Raw genomic sequence first — 26600 nt, 5'->3', positions numbered from 1 at the left:
AAAAAAAAAAATTAATGAATTAACATGTATTTAAAATATTTTCAAATATATATTAATCCATTAATCCTTTTTTTTTTCCTTTCATCATTTAGTTTTATTTCATTTGAATTAGAATTATTTAGTTTGTAACGAAATTTAAAGTAGTTCATCGACCAGAGGAACAATTAATGGTACGAATTGGCTTTCATAGTGGTGCAGTAGCAGCAGGTGTTGTTGGTTTAATTACACCACGTTATTGTCTTTTTGGTGATACGGTTAATATGGCATCAAGGATGGAAAGTACAAGTGAACCAAATAAGATACAAGTAATTCGTTTATTTTATTTTTTTTTTCTCATAACACTTATTTTCATTATTTGAGAATAAATTTAAGTTTAAATTTAAATTTTTTCATTTTTAAATAATAAAAAGTTTACAATAAATTTTTTTTTCCAAAAATTTTTTACATTTACTAAAATAAATATCAACAATTAATTATTTAAAAATTTTTAGATCAGTGATCAATCATACAATCTTCTTCATTGCTATTTTCCGGAATTTCAAATTATTGAACGTGGAAAAATAAATGTTAAAGTAATAACTCTTTTTTTTTTGATTTAATTCTAAGCAATTATTTTAAATCTGATGAATGTTTTCGAAAAGAAAATTATCAAATTTATTACTTATTCATTATTATGAAAAAGTAAAAAAAGGAATGAAAAGTAAGAAAAGAAAAAATATGTTAATTAAAAAATTTTTAAAATTTTGATTCAAATCTTTCAGTTAGTTTCATTTTCTTTTCAAAGTGATATAGTTTAGTGAATTATATTTTTCAGGGTAAAGGTGAATGCATCACATACTTCTTACAGGGTAAGGAAGGTGAAAATATACTAAATATATAAAAGTTTTTATATCATTCATGAAATTATTAATTAATAATTCGATGTGTTTTTGGAATTTTTTAATGTAAACTAGATTCAAAACTAATAAAATAAGGAATTAAACAAAAAAAAAGCCAACAAAAGGTAGTAGAAGTAGGATATCTTGTTTAGTATGATTGAAATTTCTCGAATTATTCCAGCCGCACAAAATACAAATACAAATGTGGAAAATATCAAATTCATTTTTACACCTCAATTTCTAATCTTTGTTTACAGACCAAATGCATTTACTTATTAATTTAATGAGATGAAATATTAGCTTGACGAAAGAAAATTTCAAGTTTTATGCATTAACCTTCCCAATACTAATACAACTAATCGAATATTATTTTTTCTGTAGTTGAGTAGTAATGTATGTCTGACTGTAAAGTACAAACAAATTTTGATCACCAATTGATATGTGGAAATGATAAATTGATAATCTTCTCTTTATTCATAAATAATACCAAATTTTGTTATTTTCTCACAATAAATACAGCAGATATATTGATTTAGAAAGAAATTACTTCCTAAGCACGGTAAAAAGAAAAAACTACGAAACTGAATATGTCGCAATAAAAGGGATGAAGAAGACCTTGCAGAAGGTAGAAGAGCGAAAAATGAACAATGTACTTGTGTCATGAAAGATAATGTCCAGATGATAATTTGTGTTACTGATGAAAGGAAAGAATGAATGGTTATTTGGTACGATGCAGTGATAATGAACTATACATTCTAGTTAGGATTTCATAACAAAACTAGGCGATATTTAATATCTCGCAAATATTGCAACATTTACATCATCTTTCATCACTTTTTCTCCAAAAAATTTGAAATATTCTAAATCCTAAGCACCAAAACAGAAGTAAAGCAAACATTACATACAGATATAACAAAATAAAAGTGAACATTTGTTCAATATTCCAGATCAATTCCCCATAAGTTTCCGACCAAATCAAAAATTGTTATACCGCTTGTAATATTCAGCGAATACAATCTATTCTCAAACATAAATAACTGCCTTTCAAGTTTTGCAATTTGAAAGAAAGAAAACTGAGGCCACTGTATACTACACCACTCAGGGTTTACTTCTACACAGCAAGGGTAAACTGAAAAACGAATGGGTATTCGGAGTCAGTTTCTAATAACTAATAAAATATTAACTAATTAACGACATTCTGAGGCAGTACGTTTACGATTCACCCTGTTTTGTCGAGCAGATATTATTGTAAAATCGCCCATTTCTGTTGGCATTATCAAACCATGACCATCCCTACGTTGCAGAAGCTCCAAATTCTAAAAAATAAAAGGTTAGTAATCCTACGGTAGGTTACCTACAAGACTGTCTTTAAATTAACATAAATGTTGTTGTCGCAGAAACAACACTTATAAGAAGCTGATGATGAGAAAGAAGTAGAGCTAAGTTCGAGACAGCGAACTTTCGTTCATCTTCTCGAGATTGTCATCAGTGTTCTCGAAAGGTACAGTGAAGCTGTGAGCAGCATAAAAGGAAGTCAGAATGCAACGATGGCAGTTCAATAGTATTCAACTTCCTTGGCAATTTATGATTTCACGAGAAATTAGCAAATAACTTTTGTGAAGTTCGAATTCAAATAATCAAAACTAACATTTTCATTACAAAGATGCAAAAGCACTGAGAACGCATTAATAGGACTGAGATCATCAGCTGTCCGCCCCGCCAAATATGAAGGAAGTTGGGCCAAAACCGATGAGAATGTATGCCGACCGGTCAATTTAAAATCTTTTACTGCTACTTCAGCATGCCGCAGCTCACATGTTGGATCATCATTCATCTCCTGGAATGGAAGAAAAAGAATTATTTCAAACTTAAAATTACAATTTCCCAGAACTTTAACACAATGTTGAATATTTGTCCGATTAGTCACTGCAACATATGACATTACTTTATGGAATAAAAATGAACTAGAAACGATTCGATTAGCAAGAATGAAACTCAACCTCCTTCGTTAGTACCAAGGTCATTCGCTTAAATCAAAAACTGACGAAATCATCACCTCCTCTTCCCTCAACTGCATCTGCTCTTCCTCCCTACTCAGCTCAATGCGTTCACCTTGACCATCCAAAGCAAATGAATCTTGACAAGAATCTTCACTCACAATACTCAGATCCTTCAAACCATCCAAAAAATTGAATCCCTGTCGTCGTGCAACGGAGAGTTCAGCATTCAAAGCATCGGCATCAAGCTTAAAAATAATCACGTTCTAGAATTCCAAGCAAATAAAGATGAAAATTTCTTTTACTTCTAAGGAAACTGATTCAAAAGCATATACAGAAACTTACTTTTGCATTCGACAATATAGTACCAATCGCTCTCTTAACAGCTGGTGCATTGATGCGTCGCTGTCTCACCGAATATTTCACACCGAAAATCTGAAAGAAATAAAAAAATTATCCTGATATGTAAAAAAGTAGATTCCACTGAATCCTGATTCTTAGTCCAGATTTCGAACCTGAATTATGACAACATGAGGAACGCATAATGTAAGAACAATCCTTTCTCTTTTGTATATTATTTCTTTTCTCTTTCTTTGTTTATCTTTGAATAGTAATCACCAAATCTCAAGTTTATGCAGACATTTGTCAAGAGAAATCAAAATTCTTGGTGCCAAGCATCTAATAGGATGGAAAGCAACACCTTTGATAGAATAAATATAACCAGCAATCACTTAGTACGGTAAAGCTCCTACATAGCGAATAGGAAAAATTGCCCAAAAAATGACAACTGCATGAAATCATAAGCGCATTACATATGTGAAAATCAAGCATTTACCTCAGCTTCTTCTGCTCCAGAATCAGCTTCAGAATAGAAACTCTGGCTGGCTTTCAATGTTGGCATATCATATGTCGGTACCAATGTCTGTAAAAAAGCTCAATTATAAGCGTGAATTAATAGCTTTATATTTTTGGAACTATAAGTTATAGTTCACCGCTACTCATAAAATCAGTTGAACAACGTGTGCTCCATATTATATAAGGTATCCTGTCATTCAAAGTCGTACATGTATCACCAGCACATGACAAAAAAACAAAAAAAAACAAGCCTTTGTCAATGATGATGACAATAAAATGGCATAAAAAGCATTGTAAATATTTAATTCAATTACGACAATGATAAAAACATGCTTCGATGATGAGAAAACAGAAAGAAATTCTAGTAAAGATGATAACAAAATAAAATGTTCCTCACACTGTCATTATCGTCATTATCCTGAGCAGTAACTTCGCTAAGTAGGTCATTATCATTATGGCCATCAAATGCTTCGCTAGCACAAGGTACTGACATTGATCGTTGTTCCGAGTATACGTCATCGAAATAACCGTTGAAACACGACATGTGTTCTTTAATTCTGGAAATTTAACCTATGACAATCTAAGTCACAACTTCCGTATAATTCCGGTTCGTTCAAAATCCTGAGCTTTTTTCAGAAAGAAAATAAAACTAACGCTTCTTCAGGATCCAAATCCTCCCTAATGCTTTGTCGTAGCATTCGTGACATTCGTTCATCTTTGGCATCGACTGGCGCTGACATAGCTCGATTGAAGCGCACATTCTCCCATTCGCCCTAAAGCAAAAAAAAAATGATCAAAACTTGCCAACTTCCAGAATATATATTATAACACGACAAAGAAATTTTGCAAAATGGTAATTTTAATTTGAAAAAAGGGAAATACCGAAAAAACGTGAGCCAGACGACAAAACTGCTCCGGTTTATAAAAGAGATCAGCAGCGACCCGTGTCCGGTGAATCTTCAGGACTTCGTCTTCACGTTTGACAAGTATGGCCGGACGTTTTGTCTGCCTTTGCCTATCTCGAATCACAGCAAGGGGCATATTATCGAAATCACCAATTTCGAATGCTTCCTTTTCCTCCTCTTTTTTGGCCTAAAATATGTTCTATTTAATTGAAGTTTAATTCTTTTAAATATCAAAATTGAAAAAACACAAACAAGTTTTTGGTGCTCTAGCTGCCGAACATGAAAACATGCAGTTTCTTCAATAAATTTATTACTTACTAAGTGACAACTAAATAAATACATTTATATTCAACTGAAACCAGTTAAAGAACTGAGATTTTCCATTATCACCAGCATAGCTATTCGTTATCACCAGCATAGCTATTCGTTCACTTAGGGCCACCCATCTATATATCCTCTCCTAGTAAATTAATCCAACCGTTAAACCTTTCTATTTAGAGTCTGCTGGTAGGATAGGCCTGATTAGTTCCAAATCGTCTATTTTCACCCAAACAAGGTGGTGGAACCTTCAAAAACATGTCCCAATGCGACATTTGGATTGAAAAGTTTTTAGAAACGTCCTGAAGGTCTATGCTTATACCATGGTAAAAACATCACCTTATTTGACCTATCAAACCTTTCCAATAGACCTAGTTATCAGAACCTAAGCAAAGTTAATACTTGGATTAAGGATGGATGGGAAGTCCCGATTAGCACAGGACTTTAATTTATCCAATAATCTGTGAAGTAAAAAGGTCCTTATCGCTCACATACCATAACTTCAGAAGCTTATCTCTGCGTCTGAAATGCACATCACAAAAAAAAAAAGAAAAAAAAGAAAAAAAGAAAAACGTAAAATCTTCGAGCAGTTGAGCCATATCTAGAAAAATGCAAAGCAATGTACTTTTTTCCGTTCGACTTTATCCGATTTCACCGGTGGCTTCCCTTTCGCAACTCCAATATCTTCTGAAAAAAATTCCCTACTGCATAATTTAATTTTCGCAAAATTAATAATCAGATAAATTCAAAATTTTTTGAAGTATGATATAAATTAGTTAACATTGAAGAACCCTAACTACTAACCTCCTTTACCAAGCTTTCGTTTTTTCCAATGTGTTTCATCGTTTACTATGGAATAAGCCATAATTGCAACTCGTCTTTCGTCAACAAAATGGAGATCGCCGTATGCTGAAGCTGCATCCGTACGTTCAATTCTAATGTTGCTTTCTACTCGCATAATTTCTGGCCTTTCCGAAAATTCTGTCTTCAACAATGCAGAATGCATTACAAATATTTGAATCGCAAGTTCTTAATTTGAATTATAAGACTACAAAAAAATGTATGTTAGTTTTACATACCAAAAACTCAGGTACTTCACTGGATTCGAACAAATAAAAGGATCAACGTACCTGCTTAGATGCAAGCGATCGAACGTCATCGGCAACTGAACTGAAGTCGCCCATACGTGATGACGGTGCTTCTGCATCCATATCAGTATCATTATCAAAAGTTGTATTGAATCCACCTGCATCTGTTTCAGAATCAACATCATCCATACGACTTGGTATTGTCAAACGATCGTTAACTGATTCTGATGGTATTACTGATGCTGACTGCTCTTTAGAAATAGTACTTCCGCGTTCCCAAGCAGCCTGTACCTCCGACCTTCGAATTCTGCACAAGCAAATAAAAGTCCACAATGTAATATGATATCGATGATATAAAAAATTTTCACATGATACAATTTAAACAAAAGTCAACAAAACATAAAAAACAGGAAAGATAATAATGATATCACTGCATTTCCGATAGTACATAATTGCCATTAATAACAAAACAATGTACTTTAAAACCTACGGTGTTACAATCGGAATTTGTGCAATTTTCCGTCCAAAATCATCGCCTTTTTTCTTAAACAAACTTTCACCTCGACCAATTCGGAAAGTATCGAGTACTCCTGCTAATGCTTTCTGATCATCACCTGTCATTCTAATAGTGTCACGCGGGACTTCAATTTCGATTATACTGCGGAAAACAGGTAAACTGCCAAGTACATTATCACTCTGAAACCAAAATCCCATAATAGTAAAAAAAAAGGAAAAAAAGAATGATTCGCAGATTTAATGAAAATTCTTGGAGGAGATAACACTGATGGAGTGAAAATAAACCTCAGCAGACAAATGTTCAGCTGATCGTGCGAAAAAGTAGTTAAATACAGGGTGCTCGCCAGGTAATGACTTCAAGGTTCTCGCTCGAGCTTCATTACTCATATCATCCCATCTTTAAAAGGTCATTTAATTTCCATGAAATCTGTTAGGACAAACAAACAAAAAAATGGGTAAATAGAAACGCCAAACAATCTTGTTTAATATATCCAGTGATCTTGCATTTTCATGTATGTTCATTGTAATTGTAAGCCGCCAAATCAACAAAATCTTCTTTCGTTGTTTGAAGCATTAGAACACAACCCCCTAGTCCTTTAATTCTATCCCATACGTGATCATCAGGACATCCATCGATTTTCGTTAAAATATTCACTAGGTTTGAGGCATAAAATAGGTAAAAAACTAATATATAACCTCATCCTGTATATTTTCCAACAAATCGACTCTTCAAATGGTTCCAATTCATCAGCTATTGGTGCATACATTAAACCACTTTTTGTATCCGCGATTCTGTTAATATATGATTTTCTCGCTGGAATTATGGCTTGCCGAATGAAACTTCGCCGAACGAATGGATCCACATCTCGCAAGGAGTGGGCCTAAAAACAACAAAAATAACTGAACTGGGTTGATGAAATTTACTTCAAAAATTTGAATTCAACAAAAGATTTTAGATCACGAAGGGCACCACTATAAGATGATTAGAAAAAAGCATGAGAAGACTGAAGGATGTTAATATGCTACTGGGCTTGAACCAAAATTTATAAAAGAAACCAGCAAAGCGATGAGCTGTCCGGAATTCATGCCAAGCTTTTTCTGCAGCTTTCTTCGCCACCGAAACAATTCTTTACCGGCACTTTCGAGAAGTGCATCCTCCAACACAGCTTCAACGTTTTTCTGGATTGACTGCATGCTACTGGTACTTGCTGTTGTATCCAGAAAAGTTGTTGTTTCCTGACTGGCACTTGTATTCTGCAGAATTTGTCAATTGCTTCCAACTATGCCATAGCAAAGTCTCTCGTCTTCAACATATCCTGCCAGTTGTAGCCAGCAGAAGCAAAAGACAAATAATCATAAACAAATTCTGTGAAGACTTTAAAATTTCTAAGAGTCTGATTCCGACAATTCAATTCTTCTTAAAATTAATTGAAAAAAACATTCTAGAAACCGACATTTTTGAAAACTTACTCGTGATAACGTTGACATATGTTCATCGTCATGCACTATACTTGTAACATTTGATGGTCCAAGTTTTTCCGCATCTTCGATACCTTCTATAAAATCAATCAATTGATATCAGTGACTCAGGTGCTAATAATATGTTTTCAAAAATCCCCATATGATGTTTGATGTAAAATGGTGCAATTTGAGGCAGTTTCTTTTTTTTTTTTTTTTAATGTGAGCGTACATTCCGCTCGAAGAAGATTAGAAGACTTTTTCTTTTTTTTTATCCACAGTGACAAACAGGATATTATGCTTCTTAAAGAAGTATGAAAAGTGCAAAAGTCGGTGACAGAAATGCATGTGTAGCATTTTTAAAGATTTAGAAACTTAAAAATGAAAGTATTACTTATTTACACATAATAGACAACAATAAAAATTTGAAAGAAGAATCGATGAAAGGAGATTTAAATATCCGAGAAAAAACGAACTCCAAATTTCGTGTAAATTTTCGCCCTCAATTTTCTCATTCCATGGATCACGAATACATCGACAATTATTATGTAACATGTAACGACGTCCGCACTTGCTTATAACAGCATTTTGCATTAAAAGACCACTTGATGATCCCTTATCAAAGTTGTGCGTTGCCTTACTGTACAAGTGACTACAGAATTCGGCACCCGTTTCAGTGTCATTTAGTTCGGATGAATCATACACAACCATCGGCACCTGAAATAACAAATTCAGCCATCAAAATCGCTTTTAACATATTCCATTCTTATTGTGGGCAGTTGAAAGATTTTTGTTGGTTAGACTAAGATCTAAAATTCTAAAACCTAACTTACAACGCATCCATTTCTCCTACAGTACTTACCAGACTAAAAGAAAAAGAAATTTTGCAGTTTCTAGGAAAAAGTTTAATATTGCATATGGATACATAATTATGCAACAACGTCCTCAACAAAATAATGACGCTAACGGTCAAATAAGGACTGTTTAGAAAATCACTCCAGTGCATTCTCCAAAAGTAGGATAGGAAAAAGATGGAGACAAATATCAACCTCAGGAAAAGAGTTACTAATAACAGTCATTTTAATATTCCTACTTATAATCTTTCAATATTTACGTTAATGCAATTGTTAACTGAGCAATCGGTGGTAATAATTGTTCTGTTATATCAACTTATAAAAGTAAAGTTAAACAGCAGAAGTATATGTATGCAAAAATCAGAAATAAATTTCCCTGCGAAGCAACATTACCTTCGCTCTTCTTTTTATACAGTTTTCGTGAGCCTTATCGGATCTATTCATGAACTTTTTCACAATCTCACTAGCTTCCAATGCTACTTGTTCATCATCTGTTCCAGAAGATGAATCATCAACGTAGATCGGGAAATCATCTGCATCATAGACATCATCCTTTTTCGCTAGGCCATCTTCCGAACCAATATCAGAATCACTGTTTCCTTCATCCAGTTGTCTTCTCTTTTTCGCCTTATCTCTGCCTTCCTGGAAGAGTAATTGAAAAGGGCACAAGAGAATTTAAAAAAGGACTTCCATTGTTAATGGTGGCAAAATATAAAATATTTAAATATAGGGACTAGGGGTAATAAAGATTTTCAACATCCCACTATTTCAGCAAGCGAATTCGATAAAGTGATGCATAAAATATATATGTGAAAAAAATAAAAATAAAGCGGAAAATATACTTTTTTGTCAACATTTCCTTCATTACCCGAATTCATTCCTTCATCATCTTCATCAGGTGAGGTGTCTTTTCTACCATCTTTATTGTTATCAGACTGAGATTCTGGAAAATCTTATTTTAAGCAAGAACTTTTTCCACTTATGAAACGCTTAATTAGAGTAAACTTACTATCGCCTAGCTTTGATCGAACATCATATGCCTCTGAATGCGTAGCATCCACACGAAACGAGTAAATTCGTGCACTTGCATCAAGTAACGACCCGGCTTGCTAAAAATTTTTTAAAACTTCGCCTTTTAAATCCATCAAGTGAAAGTTACGATTCTGCGTATAATTTTTTCTAAGAAAATTCAAATAACAAAATACAATTTTTGCGCAAAAATTAACTTAACACCTACATATAGGGGTTCTTTTTCAACAACACTCGGTAGTCTATCGATAAGATCTTCCTGAAAAGCACGCGCGGCTAACTGCTTCGCTTTCGTGACAGCAATTTTCATCGCCTCCAACAAACGTTCATCTTTCGCCGGATTTTCTAGAAATTCAGCAACTTAGCCACGATTGTAGTTCAAGTAGAATTTAAAAAAACAGAAAGACGAAACCAAACTTCAACTAGTGTTAAGGAATAATAAAATCAAGGTTAAGATGAGGAAAATTTACAATTTCACAAACTTAAAGTTTTCTTTGTTTTTCTATCCAAAATTCTCCGAAAATTTAAAGGAAGCTTATCAAATGGGTTATACCTTTTTCAATAGATCTGGCATTCATATCCATTAAAATTTTTTGCCGTTCCTCATCTTCATCCTTCTGTGTACGCAGTACTGCCGATATACGACGTGAACCACGTCGATTATCTTTTTCCAAGGCATCAAATGTTCGATCGACCTTCACAAAAAAGGAAAATAAGATTCGAAATATACGAAGTTTTTAATTTACTCAATTGACTGTACAATCAATTTTAGTTCGAACATTTCACTCCATTTTCGTATTCAGTTAACCGAAAACAAAGGAGGAAATGACGTATGAAATGTAAAATTATTAGTTTAAAACTGGAAACAAAGCGGAAAATGACGTATGAAATATGAAATCACTAGTCTAAAATCAATGAAATGCTTGAAGAACAACTTACTTCACTATCCAAATCATCATCATCATCATCAATACATGCCCGACGTCTTGGCATCGTTTTCGTCGTTATCGAAAGATAAAACTATGACAGATAATTAAAATGAAAAAATACCCTGATAAGCTCCTGTAATTTGCATACAAATTAGGAATGGAAATTTTCTTCACATTCATGCTGATGTGCGAGATGATGCATTGCGACGCTCAAATATCGCGAAAATGAATGACGTCGATAAAAGTAATAGATAAAATCCTCGTGGCATTGTAAAGTGTTTTTTTATTTTCAATGTAAAATTGAATAAAAACCTAGTGCAATAAAAATTAATCCAAATATTAATTATTGTATGGCATCTCTATTGATTTTAATTTACGCAGTTTAATCCTTAGGTCATTCATCTTCATAAAACAAATTCACTCAGTCGTAGGCTAAAGGAATAAAGTGGAGGCATTGAAAAATTGGAATTAATTTCTTAATTACTATGTTATATTGATGTAGTCAACAATGCCGTATCATTCATTTCCATTTTTTGTCTTTATTTTCCTTTTAAACGATGACAACTGTAAAATCATGTTAGAATGGTAATAATTTTCATTTTCTTTACGATTATAAAATTCAATTTGACATGTCCAACTTTTTCTTTCCTGAACCCCTTCCGGATGTCTAATTTCTTCCTAACGCATACTGTAGCTTTGTTTCGAATAATTTTGTCCATCTGAATTTGTGCAACTTCACTCTGGAAGTTCGTTTCCGGAAAATTCTCCTTAATCCGGCACATTCATCCTGGATATCTAACTTTATCGCCTCGCATATCCTGAACTTAAGAACGTCAGCAAACCACAAACATCTCCCGCTATCGATTCTTCCTCTTCCTCGTTCCCACGCAATATGCAACAACCTCATCTCATCCTATCAGGGGTCAATTGATAACGTGTAATCAGTCTATGCCACTTTATTAGTCACCATGTAGTAGGGATTTTACGTGAACTACGCGCTTTACTAAACGTGATCTGGTGTAAAGCTCACGTACGAAAAGTATCCTATTCCTGGCATTGAGGTAAAAAAAAAATGACATAATAGTATAAAAAAGACAGAGAGGAGAGACGAAATATTACGAGAAGTGAAGATACGCTGACGTAAAGAATATCTTTCTATGCCCTATATTTGTTACAGACAGAGTGAAAATTTCTTTCAAATATTTAGGGAATGTTGTAATAAAAGAGATATTAGGAACTGATAATATGAAAGAGGCATTGGAACGATTGCGAAAAAGAATGAGACGAATGATATAGCGTTCGAGATGATGAGAAAGTAGGAATGAAATTATTGAAACATACTGTATTGAGAGATCGAAACAAAAAGCTAAATAGTTTTGTATGAGATGTTACAGGAAAGAAAGAGATGGAATTTGACGGGGAGGAAATTTGGGTTACGCCAAGATGACAATGGGACATTCGGGATGTTTTCATCTAGACTTCTTTTCGTGTTACGTGTCATTTGCGTGGGTTGCACATTGTGTCACGTGAATTCTCTGTTATGTTAATTGCGTAAGTTTTAATGTTGCTTCAGTAACGTGATACTCCATGTTAAAAGTTACACGTCAATCATTAAGGTTTCACATTACATTGATTCCAGTAGATTTCATGTTACGTTAATCATGGAGGAAGTCGTGTAAGAATTAATTGCATATGTTACGCATTACGTTAATTACGTATATCAGTTCTCTTTGGGTTACACGTCTGTTACCTGAATTACATTATGTATTGATTACGTGGTTTTCTTCTCCTCCTATATTGGTTATTATAGTTCCCCGTAATCATTTTGGGAATCTCCAAAAAATTTTAAACTCAACGAAACAGCAGTAGTAACAATTCAGGAACACAATGGTACATAATATTTTTACCTCCACGTTTACGCATCTATTCGTTTTTTGTTGTATGCTCATAAAAGTTCAAAAGAAAAAAACAAACCATACTGTCCATTTGTTTGCTGGTTTTGTAGTGTAGTATCATTTTTATATTTTCTGCTTTTATGTAGAATTCTTCTGGATGTATGCAATAGAGAATTTCCGAAATGACTGACTTCTGATTGACTTTTTCTGCTTCTGCTTATTCTGCACTCTTTCGGATATTTTGTTCTGATCCCGGTTTCTGGGCATCACTTTTTTCTTTTCAGGATGTCATCCATGGAAGTGATTACATATTTGTTATTGCTATTGCAACAGGGTATCCAGCTATGCTCAACTTATAAAGCAGTCGATGAGTCAGTTCTGTTCAGGTCTGAGGCTTAAAAAAATTGTTTTCCAAATAATTAGATTAGCACCGTTTTGAATCTGATTTCAAGCATCAGTATAAATTCGTACTTGGAGGATTGTTTTGACTTTTGACGCATATGGTGCAGGTATTTAGCGTCCTGAATCCAGAAATAACATAAATTAGAAGTTGAAAAGCACAACACCGAAATGCATTTGATGAGACACTGTACTTGAATTATTGCATGGTTTAAAATGATTTTATGGACGCGATAGAAATGTTAACATAAGTTAAATATGATGGGCAGATTTGAATACCGTTATTTGATATTTTTGATCGTAAATATTAAATCGAAACATTCAGGATAGACTGGAAAGGCAAATCGGCAACACCAAAGTATCTTGTTGATATTAAAGACGATTGGTTAACAAATCAACCGTATCTACATATAACTAGTGGTAACGATGAAAAGTATCTCTGTACGCTACCAGTCATTCCAGCTCAGGTTCATGTTCTTTTTAGTTCTATTCTTATGTGTTCTTTTATTATTTGGAATACTTCAAAAAGTCCTTTTGTTGTAAAATTAAAGAAGTAGGAATCTAATTCAAAATGGAAACTGTATCTGAAGAATTTCTATTACTTATGGGCCTTCAAGGACTGTTTATTTGAGCGTAAAAGATTTCATTCACTGGACAAATATAGTAGTAATTTTTGAATATCTTTTTTTTACGCTAGGACAAACAGGCAGTTCAGTCATATGTGGGACCATCACCAGCTGAACTTATTCAATTGTTGTATGATAATCGGGTATGCTCATATTGGCTGGATGTATATTGGACATATGAATTATGTCATGGACGCTATATTATGCAATATCATGATAACAGAGAAACGCAAAGAAATATTAGAAGTGAATATTATTTAGGGAATTATGGTCGTGAACAGTCTAAATTGGTATCATTTTTAAGCTCATTTTCTTGTTATTGTTGGAAACACTGCGAATTGTTTTTACTTTCGTGCTTAAATGTAAATTTAATGTTTGCAGATGGAACAGTCTGTTATCACTGGATGAAGGACAATATAGTTTTAGCTAATACACTAATTCATTTCTCATTTCGCTATATTGTGATCTGTGTTCTAGGGCATTATGGAATTCTTTTTATAATCAGATAAACTGTAGATCAGAGAAGCTACCATTGTTAAAAAGTGGGAAGACAAATATAAGTTCAGTCGTCCTTGAAATCGATTCTTTCGTACAGTCCTCTATTTTAGGATTTGTTTTACTGACGATTGCAGAAGAAATGCGTCTTATTTGTGCTTTTGATTCACAGCTTTTTTCAGGATGATAAGAATTTCGATGAAATGAATCCACCAAAACGCAAAATTGATAACAAAGTGCAGCCGTATTATCCAGTCACTTATAGACAGGGAACCGTTTGTGATTTAACTGGGAAACCAAGGAGTACGGTCGTTATATATGTCTGCGATCCGGTTTGTATGCCTATTCTATGAAATTTCAGAATATCTAAGTAAAGAGACCTTTTGAAACCGCTTCTTAACGTATTGGAAATCCTGGTTTTTCTTTTCCAACATTTCTGAAGCTTTTTTTTAGACATTATCAATTGTAAGGAAAAATTATCAAATGGTCTAGACAATATCTATTTGATGAAACTATAGATTGCTTCAATTTCCAAATACCTTTCAGGATGCCAAAGATCAAATATATTCTTTTGCTGAAACAGCTTCTTGTACTTATGAATTGGTTGTATATACCAGACAGTTGTGCTCGCATCCATCTTTTCGGCCATTGCCTACTGTTGATCACGAAATTGTTTGTTATTCGAAGGATCCACATAAGGAGTATCCAAAGCCAAAGCAACTTCTGCAATTAGAAAGGGAGAGTGAGATAGCATTGGAAAGAGTAGGTTTAATTACACTGTACGACATGAATGGTTCTCGAATTTAGGATTCAACTTTTCTCGTTTACCTTACCTTAGGTCATCCATTTTATTGGTTTTCTGGGGTAGGATTAGAAATACTCTTTTTATCAAGTTTATCGGTACTGTTATCTTTTCATTCTGCATTTAACAGAATTAAATTTTCTGGAAAATTCATCTCTTTCAGGAATATAAATCAACCTTTCAACATAAAAAATCTACAAATGTTGACATTAATGAAGAAGATGAAGAAAACGGCGATTATGATGATGAGTTGGATACAACAATTATTATAGCCGAGCAAGGGTCACCAAAATCTGACAGCTTACAACATGGTAGGTTTACCTTGTCATGATAATAACTGGCTGGTGGGAGAAATGTAATACTGAACATTTCTTCAACAACTTTTAACTTTTATCAAATATTATCATGTTCTTGTGTTGTTTAATATACCTTTTGTTGTTTTTGTTCTCCTTTCACTTTTATACATCCTCGTTTTCTTTCCAGTATCCTCATCAATTCCCGTAGAAAAGCCGGTGATTGATTTGGATCGTTTGGTTCAGGAAAACAAATATTTACTAAATGGGAAGCATTGTTTGTATGGTGGTGGAGTGGGATGGTGGAAATATGAATTTTGTTTTGGAAAAAGTGTAGGTTTTTATTGATAGATTAAGGATTTTCTTCTAATAATTTTACATGAGATATAATTTTCGTTGTTTTTTAGTAATTAAACCGTAAGCAAAAAGGTCTTTGAACCAATAAAATTAATAAATAAAAATCCGCTAGTAATGGAAGTGGGAATGTTACAGGTAATACAGTTTCATGAAAATCAGGAAGGTGAGCGAACTGAAATCCTGTTAGGTCTTTTCAACTTCGATATACATAAACATTGGATTGATGATAATCCTCAGAAGAAACCGTTAAAGGTTACTTTTCCTTAATCTTAGATGACATTCTTGGATTGAGCTGTCAAAGTTACCTACCATGATAATTGATTTGGACGCTCCAGTAATATATAAACAAATAATACAGCCTTCAACGGTGTAATCAAATCGGAAACAATGTCCCAAATTTGTTGAAGAACATCAAGGGAATATAACCTTTGAAAATCTAACGGCAGAATGACTAACGGCACGGAAAAATCTGGAATTCCCTTTGATTTGGACTGCTAATCCATTGCACTAACTGACTAGATAAATATTTCGATTGAAACTGTTTCAATGCGTTCATGTCGTTTTAGATTGATGGTCAGGTAACTCAGGTTTCACACTTATATGCTGGTGGTGCGTTTTGCGAGAAGACTAATATTCACAGGTTTACCTTTTTTGCCTTTGGCCTTATTGAATATAATTGAATGTAACAATTTTTTTTGCCTTTAGTTTAAATTTACCAAAAAAGTTAGACTAATTCAATTTCAGAAGTGTTGAAGTGCGTATTCGTTGTCGAATATCGAAAGGAAGTCAAACAGCCGTAACCCTGTACTTATTGGAGCCTCATACATGTCAGTATGTCTTGGGAGTCGAATCATCTCGTTTTTGTGAACTGCTGCAAACTGCTGATCAGTACGGACTGATTCAATTACCAGAAGCGTAAAGCAGATTATGATTGGTTGTGGTACAGTTAAAAGAGATGGGAAGAGAATTGGGGTAGGTCGATCCTCTTAGTGAAGAATTTTCATTTACTGTAATTTTTTCCTTGTCACTTTATTTTTAAACATTTTGCGATTTGAATGGTTTAAAATTTGTCTCTAAATGGCGGTCTCGTTGTATTTTTTAAAACGAACCTTGATTTGGGGTATATGTTGCCTAGTTCATACAGTCTTTCAATGTAATATTTTTCATTGTTATCGAGACATGATCGCGTGTTTGTCGATATCAGAGTGTCTGTCCATCATTCCTATCCCCTTTTTCCACAGCATGCGCGCAACATTTAGGAATACCGCCAAAAAAATCCTTGAATGGTTTCTCTTGGTGATATTCAGAAGTTTCAACGGTTATCTTAAGACTAATGGCCCTGAGAGGTTCTTTATAATGAATTTTTTTGCTGAGTTCAAAGTCTCTCGTTTCAATTTTTAAAATTTTCTTTTGTTTTTGAATTTCACGCGATCACTGTTCATTCCGCTCTTTACTGTGATTTATTTAAGTGATATTCACTATATTGAAGGGTACCACTGTCTTCGGAACAGATTGAATTTCAAATTTTATAGCGTTTTGGAAAGTTTGCTGCAACAAGCAATTTCTCTATTACGTAATCGTTTTTTTTCCATATTTTGGTTTATTCTTTTTGAAGTAAATATATGTTGTTGAAGCCAGTGGTTAGTTTAAATAAAGTATAAGTCAGAGATCGATGGTCGATTTAGTATGAGTACTGTTATCAAGTGGTGTATAGTTTGGGTAGTGATACATTTTGTTCTGAACAATTTCAGGCTTAATATGGATTGATGAAATCATTTTGAACATTTACCCATGAAGTCATTTAAGCGTCTAATTCTTTTCAACTTCTCGTAAAAACTTTTTATTACATTGATAAGAAATCCCTTAAAATGCATGTAAAGATAATGTGCCGCAGGTTAGTGCCTTTTTAATGGATATCCATGTCGTGGTTGTAAAATTATGTTCATTGTAATTTTGTACATACCCTTATTTTTCTTGTAGCTTCTCGCTTATTCTCTTACTCAAAAATGTCTTTTAAATTATTCATATTCATAAGGATAAATTGTATCTGTGATTTCGGGAATATCTAAGTTTAAACTTGGTGTTAAAGGTCAGGGATTGTGGCTAGAGTTCAGTGTATAATTTAGATTTGTTTGAAAGGTTTTATCTCTGTTTTCTTCATTTGTATATTTATTTCTTGCTTTTGAAAAAAATACGTAGGCCATTGCAAATGGAAACTCTTTTTATTTTCGAAGAAAATTACTGTTTGCATTTCAGTACCCAACCCAAAAAGCGCTGCCAAATTTTTCGGGCGTTTATTGAGGTGTTGTCGTTCCGAAAATACAGCAAAGGTGCAAAATATTCATCATAAATGTTTTAGTAACCAATTTGAATAATTCCACTGAGCAGAATCATTCTATTAAGAAAACTTCTGCCAGCTGAAAAGAAGACTGTTAAAAAGCAATCGATGATAAGTTTTTTAGACTTATGCAGCAGCTGTTTACTGTGACAACTTTGTTCTTGCTGTTCTTTGTTATGTAATATTTGATTTGTTCAGTTTTTCAATTATTTTGCAATGGAGTTGCATATGTTTTCTTTGGCTTTTGCTATATGCTGCTGATAAATCTGGTTCTTATGAAAATGGAATGACGATTCATGGTCTTAGGTTCCAGCCTACTTGAAAAAGAGCGTCATATTTTTCACTGTTATAGGATTTAAGAATTATAGGATTTTAATTTTCCAGTTGTTTCAGATTAGTATCTGATTTCGAAGTTGAATGGTTTGTAAACTGAAGTATTTCTCGAAATTTCCTTTATTTTCAGTAGTTTTTACTATGTCATATGAAGTGTCAACGGGACCTAAGGATACTAATGACAAAAGTTTACCGATGAAGGACGAAGATAAGTGTTCGGAAGACAAAAACGCGATAATTGCTGGTTTACAGCAACTACGTGAGCAACAAAAAAATATCGTGATGGAGTTGACGCGAGTAGAAGATGATAAACGCGAGCATGAGTAAGTTGTTTTGCCTTTTTTTTAAGACTGAATCAATCTGAGATTTGGAACACACCTGGATTTTTACTGGTTAATGCTCTTTTTTATTTTCTTAATCTGAGAAAAGACCACGGCAATGATTATATCTGCTTATTCTATATCCTTTTTCTCCGGTTACTTAATTAGTAGTAAATGTACGTGTACCCTCACGAAATCGTTGCGAGATGATTGACAAACTTTTTGGCTACGACTGTCGTAAAAATGAATTTCTTTGTTTGCATTAATTGGAACTTTTATTTCACGGCGTGTGATTTTTTCTTCTTTGTCGACGTTTTAAAGCTTTTTTGTTTTGTTTTACACTTTATCTTATCTTCGAAATCTTGAAATCTTAATACTATGGTTAACAAAATATTGAAAAAGACGTTATAGACGTGTCTTGCAAGTGCTAAAAAAGATGGAAGGTGATAGAAAATGTTTTCGAATGGTGGGCACGACATTAGTGCAGCATGAAATTAGAACTGTTTTACCTATATTGGAATCAACATTGCAAAATGTAAGCCCTTTATTATATTAATTTATCAATTCTGGCTGGCATGGATTCATCTGACCCGTGAAAATTTGTTAATTTTGCCGCACTAATTTCATTTTTTTGACATAAATAATTGTGAGATATGGTTTATTTTCATGCATTTATCAGTATAAGTCCTGAGGTAGTATGATAACTTTATTCTGGCTTCTTTGTCTCTGACAAGCAGTTATGATGTTTTCGAAATCACTGTACTATGATGTTCTTCCAGATAAGTTTTTGTTATTGGAGTTGAAAGCAGGAAAAGCTTAATAGAATAAGTTCTGATTAGCTGTTACTGTGATAGTTTAGTTAAAAATGGTCTTAGCAGGCAGATTTCCTCTAAAATATATTTTCCCTTAAATTGTTCGTCAGCTTTCTTACCCTGATTCACTGATACTTTCAGTGGTTTTGGGTGCTTTATCATATCCATCCTTTTGGTTTGAAAGAGAATTTTACACTGTACGAGAATGTTTTTGATTAATTTCATAGTTTGAAACTTCTCCCCTTATAATATCTCTCAGTAGTAGTGCATTCATCTTTCGAATCATTGATTGGTTACAGTTAAAATATATTAAGCTCTCGTTAAAGAAGAATTAGTGAGAGTGTCATTGATAAAATTCAAGGGAAAATATCACTTCATTTGTCTTTTTCAGCTGGATGCATTAGTTGAATCAATGAAAGATAATTTGATAGAAAAAGGGAAAGAAATGCAAGAATATACGGACAAGCATAAAATTCGTTATGTCAGTGAAAAAGAATTGAGGGAGGAATCTGAACGTAGAATGATGAAGAAATGATAATGAATGAAGCTTTCATCATAGTGCCAATTTTTCATATTATTTGGAATATATTTTTATGACTGTCACTTCATGAATAAAATCATAGTTCCAATGATAATGGTATTTTTAATGAATTTTTTGGCTGTTGACGAGAGAAAATATAAAGAATAAGGAGTGTCTGCTAAGAAAAAATACCTGCTATGAAACTCTTGCTAGTTATGATTCATTAAACGATGTTATCCACTAAAGTTTGAACGACTTTTTGCGACTCAGTAATATCTTTATGATTTTGATTTATCAGTTTCCTGACTTTTTCTTTTCCTAATTTAGGTTTTGGAAGTGCTTGTTATTAATTCCTATTTTTTGTTGACTTGAACATTGACTATCAGTGCAATATTTGCTTTATAAATAAAAATCATTATGTGAATTCCGATGTGAAAATAATTTTCTCCTGAATTTGAAAACATCTAATGGATTGTCGATAATCTATCTGTAAGCAATAGATCATCATCGTTTCTTTCACTTCGCAAAATCAGTATTGGTAGTTGTCTTAAAATTAGAACTTTAAAGAATATTCAGACAGTTCTAATTCTTGATCTCAAGATTATTCAACGTTTAAAAATGTGTAAGCTACAGAATAGGCCAAGTAAGTAAACATACATACCAATGTATTAATTCTATTTTAAAATAATATTGCCACTATAAGCTCCATTTTTTTCATTAGTTTTTCAATTTTTTTTTTTTTTTTTTTTTTTTGCATATGCCTGGGATGTCTTATCTAACTTTTTTTTTTCTCATAGTTTTTCTTCATCTGATGTAAATATATGAAATGAAATATGTATTACATCTGTTGGAATTTGTCATTTGCTTGTAAACATCAAATTTTTTCATTTTCAATATTCTTTCATAAACATATCTAAAAAAAAAAGCCTTTTCTATAAAATTTTATCCTCTGTCTAATACAACTCGAAGAATATGAAGATTTTAGAAATAAAGCGTAAAGAAAAAGAATTACAGAAGTTGAATGAATTACAAAATTCGCTATCTGAATCATTGTTTCATTTACTCAGGTAATAATGATTCATCGAATTGTTCATCAAATGAATCCATATTTTCGGTATCTGGGCGTCGTATACCTGTTCGTGGTCGAGGTGGTGCTGGTCCGAGAGGGTCGCTATAAGTATAGTCAGCTGGACCTGAAATTCCATCATTCTGATTGTAAACTAACTTCATATCTGATATATAATTGATAATGATTATCCGTAATAATTAGTAATATACTCATTTCTCTGCGTGGAACGTGATATTGCTCATCGTTATCAGACGTTAAACGAACGCTTGCTGTTTTTAGTTGTGAGTGTGAATTGGATAATTGTCCATTATTACCTAAATATAGAGGGTAAAGATTATACATGGTATAACACACAGGAATTGTTTCATAATGAGATTACCTGAAACAATTGCTTACCTTAACAAGTAAGCAATCATTGTTTAAAGGTCAAAGCGTAATTAAGAATGACGGTTAAAGTCTGACCTTATTATCATCGTATTAGCATATAAAAGTGCTCAGTGTGTATTATACGAGAAATTTCTTCAACCCAGTTCAGTAGAACGAAAGTCAATACAGATGCATCATTGCACATTTTTCAATAGGAATAAGATGATAATACATAGAATCGAACTTCGGTACATTCACCCACTATTACATTTCTAACCCACTACACTAATGCTTTGCTAACAAACGTCATCAATTAAAGAAGCTAATTATTAATTTTAAATTTTAAAAGTTTCAAACAATAATATCGGTTTATCATTATACATAATTGACACGTTGTATTGTAGCAATCATAAATGTATCATTTCACAAACCACTACTACTACTACTGCAACTACTACCGCTACTACTATTACTACTTACCAATACTATTACTGCTACTAGTACTGCTACTGCTACAACTGTTACTATTATTACTACTTACTGTCACTACTGTTACTACTACTTCTACTGCTACTACTGTTACTACTGCTACTACTACTACTACTACTACTACTACTGTTACTACTATCGTTACTATTATTGCTATTATTACTACTACTACTACAACTATCACAATCTTTTCTTTTTGTTCTGATAGCATAAGATGAAAAATCCTATACATTTTGTTTCACTGTTTTATTATACAAATTTTCGAAAAAGCAAAAGAAAAATTACGATTTCAAAATTTTCAACAACTAAAAATGGACTATGATTATGATTACGATGAGGGAAGGTGAAAATACCTTGCGCAAAATTATCTCCTGATTGAATTAGCGGCGTACAATGCCTTCGTTGACTAGAATCTACTTCACGTTGCATTCTTAATTGACGTACCTTTTCTGTCTTTGATAACTGAAAAATTAGAGAGATAATACAGACTTGCTTAGTTAGAACTTAGAGATTAATTAGATTAACTACGTTAGGTTATTTTATTGTAAAATTAGAAGATTAAGATTATAGGCTTAATTAGAAGACTACTGATTAAATAATGGCCAATAATTAATATTCCTGTGATAAGGCCATCAAATGTCCCAACTTGTTCGGTAAAAAATGAAGAATGATAGAAGTTAAGGTAAGTTAAATAAATTTGTGCTTAAGTTCACTTTAATACTTTTTATGAATGGAAATTATAAATTGAAAAATCTGAAAATTATTTGAATAAGTATGATTGGAAGCATGGTAACATAGGTTAGATTTTTGCTTTTTTTTATCTTTTTTTTTTCTCCAATTTTAGACATTTCAGATTTTCAAAGCAGAGCGAAAATGGAGAAGGAAAAAGACAGATAATATTTTCAATTTTACTTTATATTCATCTAAATTAATGTACAAGATATTTTAACCTTTTCCATATATTCCTTAGCTTCAGGCATTCCAAGATCGGTACATATTCTTGCCAAAAATTTTAAACCTAAAATTGGGAATTATGAAATTCATTCTTTCGGTTGTAGTAAACAGATATTCAACTTTCTTGAAATAATATAAACAATAACAGATAATAAAGGTAAATGAGATTAAGCAAACATTCAATATTTTCCGGAAATCTTCCATGTATTTGTTGGTACAATTCAAATGCTTTTTGATAATTTCCGGAACGTCGTAAGCATGATGCCATCATCAATTGCCATTTAATCTCATTTGGCCTGAATTTCCTTCCTTTATAAAGTAACATGAGTTAAATCGATAAAAGGATAATATCAGATTGATAATAAGGTAATATCAGATTAATAACATGATAAACATCATGCATCAACTCTTCTAGAATGTTACAACTCGAAAATCGGTTATTTGAAATTAAAAGAGATTTGATAATCTGATACTTGAAATAAGAATTAGAGTTGTGCAGTTTGATAATCTGGTACTTGAAATAAGGATTACAATTGTGCAATTCGATAATCTGATACTTGAAATAAGAGTTAGAGTTGTGCAATTTGATAATCTGGTATTTGAAATAAAAATTACAGTTGTGCAATTCGATAATCTAATACTTGAAATTTTTTTACCGCTTATCCAAATAATGTGAAAAAAAAAATTACGGAATGTATGCAAACAACATTCGAATTAAATAATTTACTCACTCCATGATCGAAGCTTTTTCGAAATAAGTTGCCGCTTTTTCCGGATATTGAGCATCGATATAATACGCTCCAAGCCATTCAATTGTAGCAATGTTAGAAGGAAAATATCGATAACTCTAAAATTTTCATATTTTCTTTCCATTAATTCCCTTTTAATATTACAAATATTTCCGTTTTTTTTTTTGTATTCATCAAAATATTTTTAATGAAATATTTGTAATTAAAATTTAATCAAAAACTTGAATATCCAAATTTTATTTGTTTGCGTAAAATCATATCCTCGAATGATTAAAGGCAAATTTTAAGCAAATTTAGCTTAATTTTTTTTCCCACTTCTAGTTTTCTATCAGTACTTAAAAAAAGAAAAAAAAAGATTGTGGAAATTCAGCTAATTGTTAAATTAATCAAAGGAACTTTTATCATTTATCATGAGTCTATTTGAATGACTTATGCATGAATAGTATTGATGGTATCACTCGAAAAGAAGTCTCCATTGAGTGTTATTATATTCCTGACAATAAATTAGGAATGTTCAATTTTCTTTTTTTTTTTTTGAATATAATAGGATTGTGCAATTTATATGTTTCATAATTAATTTTCTATTCAAATGTAATGGTTCAATTATAATTTTTTTAAAATTTAATCCCTTTCTGCAGCAATTCGTTCAAAATATTTTGATAAAACACTTTTTTCCGGAAAGAAATCCGGAAATCTTACATCATAATGACACTGAAACGCTTGGCTTTTATCACCTTCGGCATCATAAATACTAGCCAATTTCGATAATATCGCAGGATCTGTAGGAGCTAAGCTATTTGCTTGACTATATAATTCTATTGCTTGTGCTGTATCTTCCAATAATTCATAACTGTAATTTTTAGAAGTTAATACCGATAATAAATTTATACTTAATCCATGTAACCCTTTTAAATAAGATCAAAAAGAACGATTATGTAGAAAATTATAGGTATGGTTTTCTTTTTTTTTGATTAGTTTTTTGAAATAATTTTTTAATTTTTAAATTAAATCTTACTAAATTAATAATCCTGAAAAAAAAATTAATATGTCGTGAAATTTCTTAAACTTAAAAGATTAACATGCCTTTACTTAATTTTTAATTTTATTTAACTGAAATTTCAATAAATATGCAAAAATATAAATTAAACGAGAAGAAATTTTAATTCGAAGAAAAGAAAAAAAAGTTTGAAGAAAAAGAAAAATCAATATTTGCAAATGAAACTTACATTGAAGCAAGTTGACAAAGTACTTGAACATTATTTAATAAAATATTATGCAATTTATAGAAACATTCCAGTGCAGCTTCTAATTTGCCTTGTAAACGTTGAACATAGCCAAGATTGTAAAGTGCTTGTAAACATGATGCCTTTAAAATTTGAAAAAAAAAATACCAAGAATTTAAATATTTCTTACTTATTTTTCATTTAAAATTGTCACAAAAATTTAATTAATGCATTAAAATTTATATTAAGTTAACATTAATGATTCAAAATATAAATTTTTAAATAATTAATATAAATAAATTCGACAAATTTTAATATGAACTAATCATTTTGTCGCATGAACATATCGATGATATTTGTTAGGATTAAATGTTAGAACAAGTAAAAAGCAAAATATAATCAAAATGATTGATTTAATTGGTTGTTTGAGTAAGCTCAGTCATTTTTTCAACGATCAGATCACATCAGATCAGATTAGATCAGATCAGATCAATCACGTTGATTAATTTACAATTGCTCCAAAATATCCACATGATGATGCAATCATTAGAAGAGTAATAGAATAATTAGAGTGATTTACTTGCTATACTTACTTCATTACTTAATGCTTCCTTATAGTATTGTGCAGCTTTTTCTAGATCACCTAGTACGAAGAAAATATTCCCGCGATTTACCAACGCATTAGCATTATAACGATCAGCAGAAAGTGCTTGTTCAGAGTATTGTATAGCTTCTTCCAATTTTGGTCCTCCTTGCTGAAATTGTTGATTAATATATTTCTTGCATAATTAAAATGATATACTTAAAGAGTAAATGAATTAAAAAGAAATTTAATGCTTGTAAATAAATTAACGATTATTGAAGTTCAAATTAATGTTTTAAGTAAATGATATGTAACTTATAACATTAGTGCGTGCAAAAGAAATTGATGAAAATTCAAAACAGTTTTATTAAAATTCAAATTAATAGTTATTTTTCAATTAATACATTAAATGAAATTTTTAAATTTATCAATTTAAGCTTTTAGGAAAAAAATGATAACATTTAGACTTACTAAAAGATTTATTACAGCAAGACTATTTGCTGCTGCGCTTGCTACCTTATCCTCCTTGTTGTTGAATGACATTAATACCTTAATTTTCCTTTTTTCTTAAATAATTAAATCATAAAATTATTTCCTTTAAAGCATTTGCTTTTTTCATCAAAATTAATCAATCAATTTTCATATCAATTTATTATCAGATATGCTTCTTTTTCATTAATAGAAAATGATCGATTGTTTTGGATCATTTCAAATTCCTAAAGATTACGAATAATTAATTAGTGTATTAAGCTAAAATACAGAAGTAAAATTAACACACTTTTGTTGCATTCGTTATGTCACCTTGTTTAAGTAATACGACCACTTTGCTCATTTCAATTTCCATTGCTAATGGCGCATAAACTGATTGTCGAATTGCTTCCACACACCATTTGTAACCATCTGATACTCTAATTAGCAAAATGAGAAGAAAACCTTAATGAGTATTATTTTAAAGCTATTGATATTACGAGGATATTTCTATATGAAATGTTTGATTTTTTTTATTTTAATTGATGATGAATATATAATTTAAGGCATGATTAAAGCCTAATTCGATTAGAAAAAATTTAAATTTAAACAAAATTTCATCCAAATTTTTAGAATTCAAAATAATACTTTTGTTTTCCCAAAAAAAAAAAAAAAATAAATA

At 31.8% G+C, this 26600-nt stretch overlaps 5 protein-coding genes across 5 annotated transcripts in view; 3 read left to right on the top strand and 2 right to left on the bottom strand.

Annotated features, from left to right (window-relative positions):
• Positions 1–167: 167 nt before the first annotated feature.
• On the top strand, positions 168–880 carry LOAG_03815 (hypothetical protein; the record flags this gene model as incomplete). The annotated part of the gene is made up of 3 exons (XM_003139352.1): positions 168–305; positions 492–572; positions 815–880. The coding sequence occupies 3 exons, from the start codon at positions 168–170 to the stop codon at positions 878–880; spliced, it is 285 nt and encodes a 94-aa protein (XP_003139400.1).
• Positions 881–2018: 1138 nt separating this feature from the next.
• Positions 2019–10970, bottom strand: LOAG_03814 (hypothetical protein). Its single transcript, XM_003139351.2, has 23 exons — positions 10838–10970; positions 10452–10593; positions 10107–10243; positions 9879–9978; positions 9712–9812; positions 9263–9511; positions 8492–8732; positions 8028–8113; positions 7614–7811; positions 7254–7438; positions 6843–6954; positions 6532–6737; positions 6084–6348; positions 5758–5938; positions 5579–5640; positions 4613–4822; positions 4385–4503; positions 4128–4287; positions 3711–3797; positions 3221–3310; positions 2935–3123; positions 2527–2715; positions 2019–2194 (listed from the first exon to the last, which is right to left on the bottom strand). The coding sequence occupies exons 1-23, from the start codon at positions 10889–10891 to the stop codon at positions 2066–2068; spliced, it is 3492 nt and encodes a 1163-aa protein (XP_003139399.1). The 5' UTR covers positions 10892–10970; the 3' UTR covers positions 2019–2065.
• Positions 10971–13000: 2030 nt separating this feature from the next.
• On the top strand, positions 13001–16825 carry LOAG_03813 (hypothetical protein). The gene is made up of 10 exons (XM_003139350.2): positions 13001–13108; positions 13447–13588; positions 13819–14037; positions 14425–14574; positions 14789–15004; positions 15208–15355; positions 15528–15670; positions 15830–15946; positions 16261–16334; positions 16439–16825. Exons 1-10 carry the CDS (start codon positions 13008–13010, stop codon positions 16611–16613), a joined length of 1485 nt encoding a protein of 494 aa, XP_003139398.1. The 5' UTR covers positions 13001–13007; the 3' UTR covers positions 16614–16825.
• Positions 16826–18487: 1662 nt separating this feature from the next.
• On the top strand, positions 18488–20093 carry LOAG_03812 (KE2 family protein). The gene is made up of 3 exons (XM_003139349.2): positions 18488–18688; positions 19097–19220; positions 19889–20093. Exons 1-3 carry the CDS (start codon positions 18507–18509, stop codon positions 20030–20032), a joined length of 450 nt encoding a protein of 149 aa, XP_003139397.1. The 5' UTR covers positions 18488–18506; the 3' UTR covers positions 20033–20093.
• A 983-nt stretch (positions 20094–21076) lies between these two features.
• LOAG_17661 (OSM-5 protein) overlaps positions 21077–26600 on the bottom strand; it is a gene marked incomplete at its 3' end in the record, with an annotated part of 8507 nt that continues 2983 nt past the window's right edge. The window contains exons 6-16 of the mRNA XM_020450324.1: positions 26229–26358; positions 25922–25999; positions 25461–25622; positions 24871–25010; positions 24344–24494; positions 23627–23742; positions 23073–23191; positions 22892–22959; positions 22295–22403; positions 21296–21400; positions 21077–21210 (exon numbers count right to left, since the gene is read on the bottom strand). Coding sequence (XP_020306019.1) covers positions 21077–21210; positions 21296–21400; positions 22295–22403; positions 22892–22959; positions 23073–23191; positions 23627–23742; positions 24344–24494; positions 24871–25010; positions 25461–25622; positions 25922–25999; positions 26229–26358 — 1312 coding nt within the window. The remainder of the gene's footprint in view (positions 21211–21295; positions 21401–22294; positions 22404–22891; positions 22960–23072; positions 23192–23626; positions 23743–24343; positions 24495–24870; positions 25011–25460; positions 25623–25921; positions 26000–26228; positions 26359–26600) is intronic.

Source organism: Loa loa, assembly GCF_000183805.2.
Source record: "Loa loa unplaced genomic scaffold supercont3.109, whole genome shotgun sequence".
In the NCBI taxonomy this organism is placed as follows: domain Eukaryota; kingdom Metazoa; phylum Nematoda; class Chromadorea; order Rhabditida; family Onchocercidae; genus Loa; species Loa loa.
Note: the sequence above shows the minus strand (reverse complement) of the source record. Positions and strands in the feature narration are given on the sequence as shown.

Coding starts and splice junctions, on each gene's coding strand:
- LOAG_03814 (XM_003139351.2), bottom strand. CDS start 10,891: ATGCCAAGACGTCGGGCATGTATTGATGATGATGATGATGATTTGGAT. Junction 7,439..7,613: donor GACAGCTCATCGCTTTGCTG/GTTTCTTTTATA, acceptor TGTTGTTTTTAG/GCCCACTCCTTGCGAGATGT. Junction 3,798..4,127: donor ATAATGACGATAATGACAGT/GTGAGGAACATT, acceptor GCTTTTTTACAG/ACATTGGTACCGACATATGA.
- LOAG_03813 (XM_003139350.2), top strand. CDS start 13,008: ATGTCATCCATGGAAGTGATTACATATTTGTTATTGCTATTGCAACAG. Junction 13,109..13,446: donor GATGAGTCAGTTCTGTTCAG/GTCTGAGGCTTA, acceptor CGAAACATTCAG/GATAGACTGGAAAGGCAAAT. Junction 15,671..15,829: donor AATTTTGTTTTGGAAAAAGT/GTAGGTTTTTAT, acceptor GGAATGTTACAG/GTAATACAGTTTCATGAAAA.
- LOAG_03812 (XM_003139349.2), top strand. CDS start 18,507: ATGTCATATGAAGTGTCAACGGGACCTAAGGATACTAATGACAAAAGT. Junction 18,689..19,096: donor GATGATAAACGCGAGCATGA/GTAAGTTGTTTT, acceptor AAGACGTTATAG/ACGTGTCTTGCAAGTGCTAA. Junction 19,221..19,888: donor TGGAATCAACATTGCAAAAT/GTAAGCCCTTTA, acceptor TGTCTTTTTCAG/CTGGATGCATTAGTTGAATC.